The sequence below is a fragment of the Epinephelus moara genome, chromosome 20, assembly GCF_006386435.1.
Source record: "Epinephelus moara isolate mb chromosome 20, YSFRI_EMoa_1.0, whole genome shotgun sequence".
Taxonomy (NCBI): Eukaryota; Metazoa; Chordata; class Actinopteri; order Perciformes; family Serranidae; genus Epinephelus; species Epinephelus moara.
Genome location: NC_065525.1, coordinates 21,116,142 through 21,134,801, shown reverse-complemented (window position 1 = coordinate 21,134,801; position 18,660 = coordinate 21,116,142). Strand labels below are relative to the sequence as shown.

The 18,660-nt window shown below is 39.8% G+C and overlaps 2 protein-coding genes across 2 annotated transcripts; both read left to right on the top strand.

The window, feature by feature from the left end:
* Window positions 1-1,828: 1,828 nt before the first annotated feature.
* On the top strand, window positions 1,829-9,049 carry sinhcaf (SIN3-HDAC complex associated factor). The gene is made up of 6 exons (XM_050072754.1): window positions 1,829-1,979; window positions 5,377-5,504; window positions 5,626-5,725; window positions 5,817-5,940; window positions 6,030-6,180; window positions 8,581-9,049. Exons 2-6 carry the CDS (start codon window positions 5,377-5,379, stop codon window positions 8,912-8,914), a joined length of 837 nt encoding a protein of 278 aa, XP_049928711.1. The 5' UTR covers window positions 1,829-1,979; the 3' UTR covers window positions 8,915-9,049.
* Window positions 9,050-13,574: 4,525 nt separating this feature from the next.
* Window positions 13,575-17,117, top strand: kxd1 (KxDL motif containing 1). Its single transcript, XM_050072755.1, has 5 exons — window positions 13,575-13,730; window positions 14,369-14,488; window positions 14,672-14,824; window positions 15,731-15,777; window positions 15,868-17,117. Exons 2-5 carry the CDS (start codon window positions 14,391-14,393, stop codon window positions 16,122-16,124), a joined length of 555 nt encoding a protein of 184 aa, XP_049928712.1. The 5' UTR covers window positions 13,575-13,730; window positions 14,369-14,390; the 3' UTR covers window positions 16,125-17,117.
* The last annotated feature ends 1,543 nt before the right edge of the window (window positions 17,118-18,660 follow it).

Below are 18,660 nucleotides of genomic sequence, written 5' to 3'. Positions count from 1 at the left end.
GAACACAGCCTCATGCATGACTCAAACTACATGTGAGTAGTGTAATGCAGTAAAGTTACTTTTGTGAAGCCTGTGGTGCTGTCTCTTAAGAATCAGGGAGCATTCTGAGGACAAACTCTGAGATTCAGAATGACCTTTATTGGCCAGTGTGTACACTTACAACAAATCTGACTACTTTTTTTTTCTTCATATTTCTGTACTTATACAGAAAATGACATAATAGGGAGGAACAAGGACGACAAAGCTGGACGAATGAAGAGTAGACAGGACTATTATGTACACAAGTGTGGAAAATAGGTGTTTGTGTAAATGTTATATAACTATATGTCAGAATTGCCTTTGACAACAATAAAAATAAAATGTCTAGTCAAGTCAAGCTTTCTGTAAGTTGGGAGCTATAAATAGTGCAAAGAAAAAATACTGAGTAGTTGTACATGGACTGGATGATAATGTACAGTATGAGCATGTATACATGTCTATACACTGTATATACAGCATGTAGGACTTAGAATAGAATACTATCTATCTATCTATCTATCTATCTATCTATCTATCTATCTTTCTATCTTTCTATTGATGTTTATTTCTCCCTTCTAGTTTGATATGTGTATTACTGTGCTTCTGTGGAGTGCATAAACTCCATCCATCCATCCATCCATACATACATATGTAATGTAACTTACTACATCTTATTATGTTTTGATTACTTTTTAACAAATGTTTTAAACTGGGCAATAAACCTGAAAAATGTCCAGAAATGGACAATGCCACAAGAAAGTATTCCTGCACAGCGTAAAGCTGCAAAGCAACAGAATGATTTTTATATTTTACATATAAACTCTTTTCCAAAAAGAATATATTTGTGTGTAACCCTCTTTAATTAGTAACTCAAATCTAATTGCATATCTTTTTTTCTCTCAGTAACTGCAAATGATTACAATTTGCGGTAATTTATTTACATGTAACTAGGTACTTCCCAACACTGATGTACAGTATGTGCATGTATACATTTCTATGTACATGTAAGACAAATATTGACAGTGACAGATTATTATGGCATACTCTATAACATATGTGTCTATAGATATATATCTTAAATAACAGTTATACTTCTCTCTTCTAGTGTGATATGTGTATTAATGTGTTTTTAGTGCTCCTGTGCAATGCCCAGTTAACCTGCGGCTGTATGGTAACAACTTCCCAATTTGGGATGATTAAAGTCTATCTATCTATCTATCTATCTATCTATCTATCTATCTATCTATCTATCTATCACTCCTTTTATTGGCATTAAGTCGTCCCCTCATGTTATCAGTGACAGCCCAGTCAGCAGCCTATACATTGTAGTAACTGTTATGAAACCGGTGCAGTGTTATGTGACAGCAGCATGTCTGGCTCGCTACTGGGAAAAAAAAAACAGCGGATCCAAGTGGTTGTTCGCCCTGAGCTGTCCACTGGATGGAGGCCATGTTTCACCCACCTTTTATTTACCACTAATCTGCTCCGCTGTCACGCAATTCAAGTCAACAAAGCGCATCTCTCGTGCTAGACGCCGAGCCCCCTAAAAACCGTAGGCCTCCAGACGGGCCATCTGGCGCTCTGTAGTAAAACGACAGGCCCCGCCCCCTTGCTTACACTCTCCAATGTGCCATAGCAACTGGGGCCGAGCCCCCTGTTCCCGCGCAATGTTCCCATCCTTATAAGGCCAGTAGAATGCAGACGCACGCACACGTCACACGTCGTTTATGTAAATGCTTTGATTGAAGAAAAGGAAAAAAACCTTCTCCCCTACTCTGAAATGGAGGTGTGGATACGACGCATGCGCAGTGCGTCCACAACTATCCAGTCCCGTCCACACAAACGCAGACATCAACAAGGGAGCGGGTTACTGATGCGGGTTGATTTTCATAATAGTCACATCGTAACGACGCGCTATAAGGACTATTACTTTGTACAAGCTCCACGCAACTCGCGACAAGGTAAGATAAGCAGCCATTTTCACTTGTTTTGTCGCGTGGTGGGAGCTTTGACGGGTTTTTAAAGTCTTAGCGGTGTGTTCAAGATGTGTCATTTAAAACAAGCCTCGAGTTGTCTCGGAACAATTGCGCTTTTTAGACCTGCTTGGTGGCCGAGTGGGTGTGTGGGTCACCTTTGAAACAGTTAAAGTAGCCAGGCAAAGTGTGAGGAAGGCGTGTGGATGTGTTTAATAGTGTCAGGATGGGCTTCATATGCAGGCAGGAGATGGCTGTTGTTATTGTTGCAGGCTGTCGGAGGAAATCACTCCCATTTATCGCTGCTGGAATTACACTCAAGTCGGGTATTATGATAGTTAGGGTTATAAATATACACTTCTAAAAGACATTGATGGTCAGATTGATTGTAGTGCGCCTGCAGTGTGCTCCACATTTACGCCTGCTGCTGCTAAATAAGCCAAGTTGGATGTCTCACGCCCACCCGGAGCAGAGATGCGTCTCAGCACGCGGGCGCTGCTGTCAACAAAACAGCCACCGCAAACACAAACTACACACACACGCCTTATCAAACTCAAGTTGGGTGGGGAAATGTAGTGTAGTGTGAGATTATGGCACAAACACCCACTTTGAACTTCGTGCACATGTAGTTGAAGGTGGTGTGTTGCAGTGACGCGGCTGTGGAATAACAAAGAGTAAAGATCAAATTACACTATTGTCCCACAACTGCCCTGGAAACAACATGTTTGCTTAAAATGCGTGTTTGCCCGAGTTTAATCTCACTGCGCGAAGTTAACGCAGGGAGGGGAAAGTCGGGCATCGTCGAGCAAGGGGACGGTCATCATAAAATGGGTGCGCATGAAGCAGGTCGTGTGGCATGCCATGCTTCCTCGCTGGAGTGGGCGGTGAATTTGGCGACTTGCACTTTTCTCTCGATAAAAACAAGTGTATTTCTCGGCGCCTGCTTTGGTTTTTAAAAGTGCACGTGCTGTACGCGCAGGTCGCCACTGCTTTCCGGAGGATTTTTACAGTTTACTTTTTAATATTGCAGCTTTTGCGGAAAATCGCATCACACCCCCTTCTCCACACTGCCTCCGCCTTTGAAGTGTGTTGCCATGTTGAGTTGCGTCACGTACTGTATTCTGCTGCAGAGATCGTCTACAGCCTACAGATGAGATACTCCGAGGTGGATATGTCGTCGGCCTTGTGTATCCTGAACTCCAGGATACAGGCAGAGCTGATACAGTGCTATACTATATTTAAAAAAAATACACATTTACATTGATTTTAGGCCATAAACTACTTTATTGCATCATTTTAATACCATTCTGATCATATCTATTTGTGTTATCACTGATTATCTAGTCACACTGTATCTATTACACACCTGTTATATAATTTGTGACCTCATGTGTTGCTTTGGCTTTAGTGAGGACACTAGATTTTTATCAAAATTAAGCACTTTCCTGGTTTAACAGTTATAAGTCAGTGGCTTTATTTGCAAGCTTACTTTTCAGTTTCTGCAAATAAACTCTTCAACAGTTAAGTATTCATAAATGCAGTGCCGTACACAGACATTTTTCAAGCAAAAAAATGCACCCCCTCATAATTATTTGTAACACTTATCTTTTTTTAAAATTTAAATTTTAGAATAGAATATAAAGTTTTATTGATATTAGCTAGTGAATATAGTATAGTAAAGTATAATATAGTGCTTTTAAAAACAGGTGAAAAGACAACCAGCTAGACATGACATAAACACAGTTATATAATAGCTATAATAGCAATGGATAAAACAAATAAAAAACACAAAAAACAGTGGTTAAAAATATCGCAGTGTAGATATTGCATGTGATTATTGTTTGTTAAGTGTTCCTACAGAACAGGGAAAGAAACTGTTTACTACTACTTATTTACTTTATACTTTATTTTAATAAGCATTGTTAAAACAAAAATAAAAATTGTGAGGGTCCAAAGTACAGAGGGATGTTGTATGCTGTAAAACCCCCTGAGGCAAATTGTGATTTGTGATATCTTTATAAATAAAATTGATTGATTGAATACCCATACAGTCAGTAGCTTAATTTCACAAATTCAGCCAACAACAGTGAGGCTCAGGGCAAATGCTATCATTACCTGGCTGGTTGTCACTAATAAGAGCAGGTAAGAGACGTAGATGCTGCTCCGCAAGGCACTGGATTTGTGTTTATCAACTGTGGTGGCTGTGACAAGGGAAGTCGAAGAGGGAAAGGCAGGGACAGAATTAGAGCTCAAATGCTCTTATCAGGTTTTATAACATGCTTTTAATTGAGTGATAATGCCATGGGCTGAGTTTTTAAGAAGTAAAATATGAAACTAGAGAAAGAAATGGAGGAAAAAGTCTTCCACAAAGGGCAAATATGTAGTCAGAGGCCAAAAGGGCAGATGCTGGAGCACTACATGGGGTTAATCTGTGCATGTGCTTGCATAGATGCATTTCCATTAGTTTGTACATTTAAATTACGCTTTGCAGGGCTAGAAATGTGCATTTAGTATTATTTACAGACTACAAATGATTTTTAAATAAATATGGTTCCACATATTTTGCATTTTTACAAAGAACTCCAGTGTGATTTTCTATTGTTGTTTTAACTATATAGCCACACTGATATCTTCAGTCACCAGCAGAGTTTTCTAGTTCTCATATTTCCCCCCACACTGCCCAACATAAGTGGAGTGTGATAAATCCAGCAGAGTGAGAGCTCTTTGGTTTCCCTGCTCTGTCTGCTCTCAGAGGCACCGCACTGTTAGAGGACCCCGAGGACTGATGGCAAGAAAAAAAAAACCCAGTCTGGGGGGCGCGGCTCGCAGTTTTGCCGCAGTTCACTACATGTGCTGCTGAGATTAAATTTTGCCTAGCAACATAAATCATAATTCCTCTGCATAATCAGCGTGCTTATTGCATTACCACTGATTTCCCCCAGACACGTTTATATTCCTGCATTTTTCTGGTGTTAAATATTTTTGTAGTGTGCACCTAACCGTGACAAATACTGTATCCTCGGCAGCCTGGAGGATCGGAGTAAGTGCATGCTTATATTTTGAGTTTCCAAAATGCATCCTGTGAGCACAGCATGGTGACATGATCTGTCTGACACGCTGTCTGACTGTTGACCTACTTCCCCCCCCATGTGGGTCAAAGCGGAGAGATGCTCCAGGAAAATCGCTCTGCCTGAAAAATTTTCGTGCAAAACACCAGCTCTGTTTGTGTTAAATCACAGAAACTGAAATGTTAAAATAAAACACCGCCTCTGATGTGAAGCAGAGATGCACGGCTGCAGGGAGGTGCTGCAGTTACTACACCATGCACACTGATGCGAGCCTCACATGTTAATATTTTAACCGTTGGTTTTGTGTTTGCACGCAGATGTTTGGCTTTCATAAGCCAAAAATGTACAGGAGTTTGGACGGCTGCTGTATCTGCCGCGCAAAGTCCTCCAGCTCTCGTTTCACGGACAGTAAGCGGTACGAGAAAGACTTCAGGAGCTGTTTTGGGTAAGAGACACAGCTAAGTAGCAAAGCACGTGAGGTCTGGAGAGAGATCCGCCTGCATGTGTCATATCTTAATGGTCTGAAACATTTCCCCTGTGTAATTTCTTCACAAATTATTTTGCAGACTGAGTGAAACACGATCTGGAGAAATCTGTAACGCCTGTGTGCTCCTGGTGAAACGGTGGAAAAAGCTACCTGTGGGAACGAAGAAGAACTGGAACCATGTGCGTCTGGATCACAGTACTACTGATATGTCTGAGCTACTGCTTGGTCATGATAAAAAAATGTGCTAATTTCTCCTCTTTCTCCTCACAGGTTGTGGACGCCAGAGGAGGTCCCAGCCTAAAGATAACCTCCAGGCCCAAGAAGATAAAATCCATCTCCAAGAAAGCACGGCCGAGCCAGATCAGCAGGCTGCAGAAGGAGCTCAAAAGAAACAGTGCGTCCTGCATTTTGGCTCCACTAACGTGTCACTCATTCATTCCTTTAGAATAGCTTATTTTGCTGACGCTTTGTTCTGCCCATCAGACTCAGATGCTCACAGCACCACCTCCAGCGCCTCCCCAGCTCAGTCCCCCAGCTACAGCAACCTGTCAGATGATGGCTCAGACACTGAGCTCAGCCCGGGGTCCAGCCGCTCTCCTGTTTTCTCATTCCTGGACCTCACTTACTGGAAGAGGTATGTCAGACAGTGGAGCACCAGGGCTGACTCATTATTTAGGATTCAGAATGACGCATTGCTTTCACATGCTTAAAGGCTTTAAGGCAAGTGGTCAGTGTCTTGAAGCCCCTACACACCTACAGTCCACCCACACAGGTGTTTCCACTTAAAGGAATACTTCACCCATAAAATGACCATTTGTGTATCAGTTACTCACCTAGTGTTAGCTTGAATTTGTGAGAAAACCTGGTCCTTTCAAGGGACAGTTTACCCCCACAACAAAATACAAATTTTTTTCTCTTACCTGTAGCGTTAGAGAGATTGCTTGCTTTTAGGTTTTTCAAAAAAAGAAAAAAAAAGTCACTTTGAGCACCACAAGCCAAGGGCCACGTGCTTCCATTATATCGGAGAGAAGGCAGACATCTCTACAACAACTCGCACCAAAGCAATCTAGGTTGATAAATAGCACAACAGGTAAGAGGAAATGGACTGAAGTAAACAGGGTCCACACTTAACAGCAAAACTACATCAAAACGTGTGTTTACAAACTCCCACACAACTCATGCAGTATAATCCAAGTCTCTTTATCCACGTGTATGTTCTGAACTTCCCGAATGTACACTTTTTTTGGTTAAAACCCCCCCCACAACATTTCCACATACGAGTAGCACCCCCAGAACATAATTGGCATGGGCTTGAGCTCTGAGTTAAAACACACATCCGTGTCCAGGCGTGCTACTCAGCCATGCGTGAGACTGATTGTAGTGACATGTTTTAGATCATAATGTTTTAGTGAAAATACATGTGTTTGGTAAGTACTGAGCATATGACTGGATAACTAAGTCTCGGATTATATTGCACGAGTTGTGAGACAGTTTATAAATGGATGTTTTTACATAGTTTTGTTGATGCTAAGCGTGGACCCTGTACACCCCCGTATTGTGGTGCTCACAGTGGCAAAAAATACAGTTGAAAAACTTAAAAGTAAGAAATGTCTGTAGCGCTACAGGCAAGAGGAAAAATATGTATTTAGTTGTGGGTGTGAACTGTCCCTTGAAAGGACACGTTTAAGTTTTTTAGCAAGCTTTGGCCATTACCTAAAAATCACATTTAAATTTTACAGACAGCCAATGGTTTTGGTTGGTCTTCTTTTGTTTTTTTTTTTAAAGATTTAAACAATTAAATAATTAAATTTAGACACTTTTAACGCCTAACAAAGTTCTGTTGCCTTTTCAATAAATGTGAGAGCAGTGTTCTTGAGTGTGCAGGAGTTCAGTATCTTCTTTTGCATGACTTCATTCTCCTGTGTACCTGTATACCAAGTGTGCATTAAGCAAAGAAATTCATTCTGGCACTGACATATTTGTCAGAGTTTTACTTTGATTGCATTTTAAAGGTCCACTGTGTAGGATTTAGCGGTGAGGTTGCAAAAACTTCTCACATGTGTCTAGTGTGTAGAACTACAGTGGCAAATGCAAAAACGCAAGTGGCTCTACCTAGAGACAGTGCTTAGTTTGTCCATTATGGGCTACTGTAGAAACAACATGGCTGCGGTAACAAAAACACAAACCATGCGATCCAATCCCCATACTACCATACTGTATAGTGTGCCAGAAAAAGTGTTAGTATGTTCCAATACACAGTACATCAAATGCAGTATGCCGAAAATACCAGGATGTCCTACTACATCCTGTCCAATTTTGCAGTATGCAAGCCAACATGCTTTTCTGGCTATTCTGACCCACAATTCTCTGCGCAGCGGACTATACGTCACATCGACTGAGCTGCAAATAGATGACAGCTGATTAACAGCTATAGAACAGTCGAACAGTAATTACAGAAATATGAATTGTTTAAGTGAACAAAATAATCATACAGATTAAAAACAACAGTAGGACACAACAGTAAAAATAACAATGACAGAGAGCTGCAGATGTAATTTCACTGTGGTGAAAATAAAATATTAGAATCTACAATCTGTGCAGTGAGAATTTCATAGTTAAACCACACACATTGCATAGTTACAACTGCAGAGCTCTCTGGGTTGATCTCTGTCTCTGGTAAACTTGGTGAGTGGCGTTTTTCTTTTATAGTAGTAGTAGTGTGTCCTGATTGTGTACGTACTGCATGCAACAATACGTACTTTTTAAGGGCAGCTGCAGTACATACTAAAAGTAAAAAGAAGTATGGGATTCAGAAAGCACCCAGAGATTCTTATATTTAGCTGATTATGAACTAATGAAAACATAATTACGAATATTAGACATCATTTCTGCCTGTATATGCCCCTAAATCCTGCACACTGGAACTTAAATGTCATGCTATAAATGGCCTAAAGCATATGAAACACAGCCACAGACAGGCAATTATTTTTGCTTCATGCACTTCAATAAATACAATGTGTTGTGTTTTGTCCAGGCAAAAAGTGTGCTGTGGAATAATCTACAAGGGCCGTTTCGGGGAGGTGCTCATCGACCCCCACTTGTTCAAACCGTGCTGCCGCAACAAACAACGGCAGCAGCAGCAGCAAGAGGAGGAGGAAGAAGAAGAGGAGGAGGAGGAAGACGAGGAGGAAGAGGTGGAGATAGAGGAGGGCCAAGTCGGCGTGGATGTCAACGGGCACAAATCCCAGATGGAGGAGGAAGTGAAGGAGACGCCACGATGCAAGGAAAACGCAGAGCCTGCACAGCTATGTGTCACCATGACAACACCTCCAGCCAGGAGCATGGCGGCGATGGAGGACGGATGGTAAAGTCGGAATTCCGCCTTGCACACATCTCTGAAGAAATCTTGGGGTGCTGTTTTGTTTTTTCTTTTCGAGCACTTACAGAAAAAAGTTGCCTCAGATTGCCTTCAATCATAACGCAGCTGAAAACCCTTCGGTCTCCTCCACACTGAGGTTGGAGCTTTGTTTATTTTGTTAAAATGGTAACTTATGAACTGTTGATTTTCCACTTCTTTGTCTCTTATTTTGTATTTAATATTCATACCATCCTGACGATGGACCGTTATCCGTGGTGTTTTTGATCCGCTTTAGATGAAATGCTGGAGCTCTAGTTTGCTGGTACATTCAACAAGATTTTATTCCAAAACACAATACATCCACTGACTCACAGGAAAAAAAAGGGTGCTACTTGAAATTCATGACTCAACACACAGCTGAAGCCGTTCTCAATGTGGATCTTTTATAAGCATATATGTTAAGATGACTAATATAAAGGCATTACTTTGTTTGTTCAGAGTAGATATCTCTTTTTGAAATGGTGGATATCTCGTTTTGGAATGAATGACACTTTACATTGACAGAGCACAGACCTGTACAGTCGCCCTTGTGTTTGTCTCTATTCACATTGACATCCATTCCTCTCAAAGAGTTTGTGTTTGTAGACTGTCTCCGTGCGCAAATACGTGTGTGGGTCCCATTGAAATGGCCTATTCACAGCTTCAACAGCAAATACACCAGCCTTAATTATGTGTCACAGACAGCGCTAGTGTTAATTCTGGATCGGTATTAAGGAACACAAAGGGACAGTAGCTATATTTATTGTGGCCTCAGCAACACATAGTGCATTTTGCATGAATGGCAAGCCCACTCATCCAAGAGACCTAATGATCTGATGCATGAGTCTACTAAAAATTGCATGGCCTTATATAAGCTGTAAATCTTACTTTTATTTTTTTGGATCCATTTCTCTGAAGTTTTAACTTATTTTTATATGTAAGAAAAAAAAGAAAAAGGAAAAATAGAAATGTCTTTGCATAACAATACCACACAACACAGCAGCAACAGCGAAACACTCAACCTATCTATAGTCATTCAGCAATATCAGCATCAGTGATTTCCCTCATTCCCGGGTCAGAATAGGTAAAAGACTTTATACAAGTTGAAATTCTATGCCATTGCCTCTTATATACCACTGTTGTGATATATAGCCTAATATTACTTTATTTATCAAACGAAAGCCAAAGCACATTGAAATTCACCCAATGTCAAATCTAAGCAGGTTTTCTATGGACACTTGTGCTTGTCCGAGGTCATTTGTATGTATGTTTATGGTATTCTAAACACTAATATGAAATTTCATACATGTGATGTTGTTGTCGGGAGCAGAGGGTGTGTTATGTACATACGGGGTTGGGCGAGCCGCAGGGCTCTTATTATGGGTTTCATTATTTATTTATTTCATATTTATTTGTATCACTGCATCCCCCGCTTAGACGTGTAATACTATGAATTCTTTTCATCTTTAGCTTATACATAGAACGGTTTTGTACTTCAGAAATCGAATGTAATTCTCACGCAGACTTTGTTTAACGTTGCGTTGAATTACTGGTTGTCAATATTTGTGAAATGTTGTTAAGTATTTATTTACTCATCAGTTCAGTTGCGTGCAACCTAACTTATTCTGTACCATCACTTTGGATCTGTATCATGTAGACTGAAACGAATGATAGATTGCAACCAAACTGTACTTTTTCCCCTTTTAGCCTGTAGCTTAAGAAATGTTACAGAATTGTAGGATACCTAACTCTAGACTTGCATGTACTGTTGCTATGCATTTACGTAGCTTACAAGTTAGACAAAGCGGTTTTGTATTTTTTATACATCATGTACTTTTTTTACTTGTCCCTTAATAAAAGTAATTTTGTGAGTTTTCTGGAAGTAACGAGTTTGTGAATTTATTGGTATAAGGTGGGTAGTAGGCTCGGGTGGTATCTACGTTTTTATACCTTCCTGACATTTCACCTGGGTATACAATATATGACGGTATTTGTGTCAAAACTACTGGTGGTAGAAGTCATTCAGACATGTATGTCACTGTCTAGCCTACAATTCTAACATGCAATTTGCCTACTTAGACAAGTCTTGCAGGGTTTAAATGCTTCAGGCTCATATGATAGATGGAAAATAAGCACTCATTTTGCATTGGAGTGCCCAATGACACTTGTTGACACTGCGGATACCGTCACATCATTGGCAGAGATAAACAGAGATAATGTGTTGAATAAAATCATGTGGCCAATTAACTACTTTTGTAGTTGGATGAATTCAGCTTGATATAAAGTTGTATTTAGCAATACTTTCAAACAGGGGCAGAAGCATTTTTCTTTTTTTACTACTCTTTAAACATTATTCCCACTATTTACAGTCACCATCTCTCACAGCTCAGCTGCCTGTTCCACAAGCAGAGACTGACCTCTGGTGGTGTGTGCTGTGCACTATATACAGTATCAATACAGCATCTTAATGTCAAGTTAACAGACGGAGGCACATCTGTATTTTGACGGTATTGAAAATAATATCATCCGGATCTCTACCATAATACTGTAATACCACCTAAGCCTTGTGGGTAGGTGGATAAAAAAGCTCAGCAGGATGATCCAAATCCAGCTAAACATAGAGTTAGATTTATGATGATTTACTTTATTTCCTCAACAAACAAAAAAATACTTTCATGGCAGTGACGTATCATATAAGTAAGTAAGTATTAATGTATGATTTAAGATAATGTAATACAAGAGCCTGCAAACCATCTCATCTGTCTTTCCATCAGAGTTTGATGAATTATAAGACTGACACACACTAGATTTAAAAAGGGAGAATTTTTTCTTCACATGTACCTCACACTACTTCTTTACTATAGTGCAAGTGCAAAGTGCACAGTGCAAATAACTTTGCTTGAGATTTTGAGACAAAGAACTGTAAGTTCCTAAACTTTCAGGGTAGCACTAAGTTTTTATTTCATATTATGTTTTTGGGTTGTTCATACGCCCGTCCCATTCTTCTGAATGCAATATCTCAGGAACACCTTGAGAGAATTTCTTCAAATTTGGCACAAACATCCCCTCTACTCAAGGATGAACGGATTAGATTTTGGTGGTCACAGGTCACAGGTCAAAGTGACTGACTTCACAAAAACATGTTTTTGGGCATAACTCAAGACTTCATAGGCTAATTATGACAAAATTTCACTCAAATGTTTAATAAAAAATGACAAAGTGATGACATTTTGTATCCAAAAGATCAGCTTCACTGACATCATAATATTCTGGCCATTACTCAACGCCATAACTCGGGAACAGAAGAGGAGAGACACTTGGTCAGATACTGACCTGGTGACACTAATCTTGGGTGTTCACCTTTAAACTGTGCTGACTGTATAGATCTTCTGTGCAGCTGGGGGGAAGATGTGTGTGAAGCATCCATGTTTTTACAGACATGAATGTAATTCTAGTTCCTCTCCTATTTAGGCTTTTGATTTTTTGCAGAAATACACTGATTATAACCAAGAGATTACAGGAAATGCACAGCAACCTTATGATTTTTTAAAAATAAGAAAAATACGATTATGAGAATGATTCAGACACAAAATATGCACAAGGATTAGTGTTGCCAGAATACTGGAATTTGAAACTTTGATACAATACCCTGAAAATATTGATATTCGTTAACATTTGCAATATCACGTGGAAAAATTGACATTGAGGGCATAAAATTAAAAAAATATATGCTGTAACATGAAGACTACAGCTTGTCTTTTCTTGGTTAGTAGCAGAGAGCAGCAAAATGACTGTATTAGCCTCAACATTAACAATAAGAGAGAGTGGGAAAGCACAGCTGGTACTGTTGCATCAATACTGCTGAGAGTGGGTATTGAAAGTGTTTCAAATATTCAGAATCAATATGCATTAATAAATCAGTATTTTTTGACAACACTAAAAAGGACCAATTCCTGTACACACCAAGCAACTTGTTAACTATTGCAGTATTATAGTCTGTCCATTCTCTGTCCAGTACAGTTCAAATACATTCAAAGCACCCCATTGATAACTTTGGAAAACTGATCTGCCTGTTTTTATGCCCCCTGTCTCTGAAGAAATATTGCTGTATTATGTTAATGCTTTTTCTGGGCTGATAATGGAAGCAGCCTCTTGACATTTACCGCAGACTGATGTTTTTTGGATAGTGCTGTAAAACTTAAGTGCCTCCATGGGATGATCCACTTTCATAAATCAAGGTTAACATATCCCAGAGGCTATTTTTGTTGTGTGATAATGTCAGTGTATTTTCAGTTACCTATAATAATTGTTTGTATTTGAGTAGTAAGGGGACAAAAACATTATTTATTATAGGTAACATAGCATGCACTAAGAATCATATGCTTTTTAATTTGTTTCAGTCTTATCGTATACAATTGTTTTAATATTTTTTTCTTTTTTACTGCTATTCATTCATGTACAGGTTTGTAACGTCAAACACTTTTCTATTTTTTATTATATAATTCTTCCACTAAAAAACGATGATATAACCAGATTAGATGCGTTAATAATGTACACCTGTAAATTGCGCAGTTTTAAATAAAGAAAAAAAAGGAAGAAAAATGAAAAAAAAAAAAAAAAGCACCGGAAACAGAGGTCCTATGACAGGAAGTTTAAACAAAACCCGGAAGTGCTTTGTTTTTGTATTACAGCCAGCTGTCAGAAGCACCTTTAGGCTGCAGATGTCATTTTAAGTCTGCTATTCAAACAGCCAGAGGTCGACACAAACATCCACCGAGGGAGCTGAGGTAGCTAATGTGATTTTTGTTGCTTCGCTCGTCAGATTGGCTCAACAGCTAACAAGCTAATCAAAGATTCGTCCAGCAGCCTGCTAACACAGGACTCGGTTACTAAAGTTATTCATCGTTAAATATGCTTCATTAAAATATCACAGTGAAACATTGACTGCCCCTGTAGAGGATGATACGTGTATTTACGGTGGTGAATATAACGTTAGCTGTATCTGCACTGAATAACTGACTGTGTTAGCTTCTTAATGGGCTCCTGGTTTCAGTGCTTGTGTTGTGATAGGGCTGGGCGATATGGAAACATTAAAACTATCACAATACTTTGACCAAATACTTCTATATTGATATTGCAGCAGTATTTTATTGGCTATTGGTGCTTTCATAAAATACTGACAAATGTGGATATAATGACCAAGTGGGTAAAGGCAAATAATAGAGCAGCTTGAACAGTCTGGTAAGCTCAGAAAATTTCATCACTTTGCTGTAATACTGCCTTTAAAACCAGGAAAATACAACACAATGTTAAAAATCCAAGGCGATACCTAGTCTGATATTAATAGACTGATATATTGCCCAGCCCTGATTGAAAATATAACATGATACTACTTGCATTTCTAAAAGAAAGTTCATATCTGCAGCTTCTTCACCTTGACCTTCATCATGGTGGAGCCCACAGCATCTGGTGTGTTCTGTAACAGGATGCTGAGCATGGTCAACTCAGAGGATGTGAACGCCATCATCCAAGCTCAGAGACACATGTGAGTGTCATGGTGTGACTAGTCTGTTAAGCTTCATATGGCTTTTCTGCAACTATTAAAAATAGTTAATATATAATGGGTGTGCTGTTCGGCGTAGGTCAATGATGCTGACATCTGCCCTGCTCTTTGTAAAGTGGCATCTGAAGGTAACTGTTGCTTCGCTGAATTATTGTGGAAAAACAGGCTCGACCGCTTTGAGAAAACCAATGAGATGTTGATCAACTTCAACGGGCTGTCTAACGTGCGACTGCAGCAGATGAACGAGCGCTTCGTACTCCACACTCGCACCCTGGTGGAGATGAAGAAAGATCTGGACAGTGTCTTTAGGAGGATCAGGTAAGTCACTGCCCTCCACAGTGCAAACACACGCACACACAGACAGACACACACGCACACTAGGGTTGGGCTGGTGTAAAAAATTTCAAACTGGTTTGATATTAAGCCAAACACTGGACTGGATCACTAAACCAAATTTCACTAGGTGTTGCACTTAACTCAGAAGCTGCTCCTGAGTGGAACATAATGACAGCGTCAGACTGTCACGTTGCATTAGAGCTCTCTGTCCACACTGAATCCATTAAATATGTACTTCTGTTACCTCATGTGATCAAACCACCTGAAAATCAGCTGTGCGCTCAAGATCAGACTGGAGGCATAACCATAACCCAACAGTACAGCCAACAGCAAGTAGCCTAGCGTGTTATTAGCGATTGTCATTTACCAGAACCTTTCAGCTCCCAGGCAATCTTCCTCCAGCCAGCTGTCACTGTAGGCTATATAGGTTTTTGTAGTGAAATAATAAGGTAAAATGTAGATAATTCCTCATGTGAACAAATTAAAAATGTTGTTATATCAGGGCAGTTTTAGTTTTCTTGAGACTGTACTCCAAAATGTCTCATCTTGTCACCCCAAAAAACACAAACTTTAAAAAAACACAACATGTGCCACTTGTCCCCTTTTCACCTCTTCTGAATTTGATCTCCTCTATGTTACCACTGCTTGGCTCTGTAGTAAACTGGCACGGCCTGTCGAACACTAGTGGCTCTGTTGGTCAGTTTATAAACATAATTTTATATTGGTCACATTGTCATACTGCTTATTACGAATGTTAAGAGTTGGATTTAGCACCCTGATCTTGTCTGCACAGTTAGCAGATGTAGGAAACTTTTTAATTTGCCAGAATTGACCCAGCTCTAACACACACATACAGCCTCTAATTACTGGCCTCCTCTGCCTCTTCAGGACACTAAAAGGAAAGATTTCCAAGCAGTACCCTGAAGCTTTCAGCAGTGAGTTGGCATTTCTTTCCATTCATCCTTTTATAACCACAGACAATTCCCCAAATCAGCATGTCTAAAATATCTTTGTTTTTCTGGCAGATATCCATGAATCACCGATCCTGGAGGACGATGATGACGAGTTTGACCCAGTTCCCCCCAGCGCTGCCACAACAATTAGAACAGCCATGTCAGAGCAGAGCACAGAGTCCTGTGACACAAGTCCAGATGTGATCTCACCCACTGTGAGCAGATGCTCTGAAGATCTGTCCCAAGAGGCGCCTGACACGCCCACCTCTGATGTCCTAGAGACAGCTGTCCTACAGGACGAGGGTCCGGACTCTGTACCTGCAGAATAGAGCAAGCAGTGGATGGATTACAGCCTCTCGAGCTTCAACCTTAAAACTATTTTAGCAGGAGGTCATTTTGTATATTTAGGTTTGTGTTGGCCTCTGCAATATCTGCGGACTTCTCCAGTCATTAATCTGTTTGGAAGAGCGTCACAACCTTGATGTTAAATGTGGCTTTGAACTGTCTGAGGACGCTGGATTTTTGTTGGCATGCTTACTCTCCAGGTGTCCTATGCCTGCACAGCACTAAAATAATGCAGATAATACTTGAAGCTGTTTAGTGTCTCACTGTAGATGTAAATCTATAGTACTGATGTCAACCTGAACTGTTCTCACTCATTATGTGGTTATAAGCATATATAATTTTGTTGTTGTCTGAAGAGATGTACACCTGACTGAAGGAAGAAATCTCTCATGATTACTTGAAAGATTATTAATTAATGATATTCTCAACCTGAATAATAGTAGTTAAGGTTTGCAGTAGTTGCCACTGTTGTTATCATCATACTGTTGTTATTATATGGGCCCCTGCTGAAGCCAGGAAACATGTTTGTTAATGCATCCATGAATGTTTTCAGCAGCCTTTATGCTAATGCTTTACAGATCTCTGCCAAAAATTTTTCTCTACGTTTGCTGCCTTCGTCACAGAGAAGCCAGGGATACGTTTGTCAGTGATTCAGCAAACTATTCAAGGACACATGAGCTGGGCAGAGGCTCTTTGTTACGCTTTGTGAGTCAAGGATCCAAACACTCCTTGCTCTCCAATAAAGAGAACAGTTTTGGTGTAAAAGGGAAAGTCCATCTTAAAATGTGCTTCATTTGTTATGTCATATTTTTAAATCTCAGTTTTTATCTGTTGATTAAAAAAATCTCCTTGAAAAGTAGAGACACAGAGTATCATGTAGTAGTGTTCATAATAACAACAATAACAATAATTGTATTGACTCTACTGTCCAAAATCAATGTCATTACATAAATTCATTTATGCAGTGAATTTTCCCTTTAAGTGTGTCTTGAAAGTTGTTTTTGTCTCATGTATACAGACAATATCTATGACAAATGGTTACCCCTTTTTTTTTTTTTTTTTTTAAAGTACAAGTTACAGCTCTGTTTTTACATTTTCTAAACTGAGTTTGTCTTTATAGTCTGTAAATTCATTCATTGTTCCTAAGCGCTAATCCTGTCCAGGGCTGACACATAGAGGCAGACAACCATTCACACTCACATTCACACCTACGGGCCATTTAAAGCTGCTAATTAACCTAACCTGGATGTCTTTGGACTGATGGAGGAAGCTGCAGAACCCAGAGAAAACCCACTCTGGCATAGGGAGAACATGCAAACTCCACACAGAAGGGTTCCCCTACCCTGGGGTTCGAACGTGGAACACTCTTGCTGTCAGGTGACAGTGCTAACCACTGCACATGCACAACCATGCAACACTCAGGTTAAAGGACCAGTAAGATTTAGGCAGGTGTAGGCCCTTTCAAAATGTAGGTAACTAGGTAATAAGTAAGGTCAGGGTCAAAACACCAGTGGGGTAATGCTGAAAACTGCTCTGGTACCATAGTACACAAAAGCCCATCACTGTGTGGCAGTTGGTTTGTGGTAACATGATTAATTGTAACTTTCTTTGGAAATATGGGCGTCTAAAGTTAAAATTTCAACAAAATTGAAAAGACTTAAAAGTCCAGAAAAACTATAGTAAAACTCTAAGCATTCAGTCTGAGGTCGTCACCAGAAAATCAACATGACACCTTTATAGAGAGCGATTATCTGCTCAGGTTTTATGTAGTATGTTGACGTCTGATTCAGAATTGACACAGTACAATAGGGGCCTTCTGAATATGCTAAAAGAATAAGGGGTCGTACACATGCCACATCTTTAACCGCCAGGTAAACACAAGGTCAGGTGCTGGGTGCTACTCTTGTGCCTGACTTTACTCACCTTTACAGTGTCTACACCCTGGGGAGCATCCTATTTTAATCTATTCTCAAAGCCATGTATATACATAATACCATTTACGGTATTTAAGGTAGTAAAACTACATTTTGACATAAGGGCCTCTCCATGAGATGGGGCCTCGACATTGAGTAGAAGCTGCACCTCAGTGGTTATTAGCAGTGTTAGGGAGTAGTGAACTACATGTAAATAAAATAGTAGTGAAACTACATTTTGCAGAAGCTTGCTGGTAGTTCAACTACATTAATTTTTGCATCGTGATTCAAGTGATTAAATTACATTTTATGCCTCCGTGCCAGTGATAGCCATGGCCTGAGGCATTATGTTTTTGGGCTGTCTGTCCCATTCTTGTGAACCCAGTATTTCAAGCACGCCTTGAGGAAATTTCTTCAAACTGATCAGAATTTGGTGGTCAAAGGTCAGTGTGACCTCACATAACATGTTTTTGGCCATAACTCAAGAATTATTACACAAATTCTGACAAAACTTCACACAAATGTCTAACAGGTTATAATGATGAAGTGATGACATCCTATATACAAAAAGTCAAAGGTCAACTTCACCATGATATAATATTCTGCA

What these genes read in the sequence shown, in the direction of transcription:
- sinhcaf (XM_050072754.1), top strand. Translation starts at nt 5,377, where the DNA reads ATGTTTGGCTTTCATAAGCCAAAAATGTACAGGAGTTTGGACGGCTGC. An exon ending in CGAAGAAGAACTGGAACCAT is followed by an intron (nt 5,726 to 5,816) that starts GTGCGTCTGGAT and finishes TTCTCCTCACAG; the next exon opens with GTTGTGGACGCCAGAGGAGG. An exon ending in GACCTCACTTACTGGAAGAG is followed by an intron (nt 6,181 to 8,580) that starts GTATGTCAGACA and finishes TGTTTTGTCCAG; the next exon opens with GCAAAAAGTGTGCTGTGGAA.
- kxd1 (XM_050072755.1), top strand. Translation starts at nt 14,391, where the DNA reads ATGGTGGAGCCCACAGCATCTGGTGTGTTCTGTAACAGGATGCTGAGC. An exon ending in ATCCAAGCTCAGAGACACAT is followed by an intron (nt 14,489 to 14,671) that starts GTGAGTGTCATG and finishes GTGGAAAAACAG; the next exon opens with GCTCGACCGCTTTGAGAAAA. An exon ending in AGTGTCTTTAGGAGGATCAG is followed by an intron (nt 14,825 to 15,730) that starts GTAAGTCACTGC and finishes CTGCCTCTTCAG; the next exon opens with GACACTAAAAGGAAAGATTT.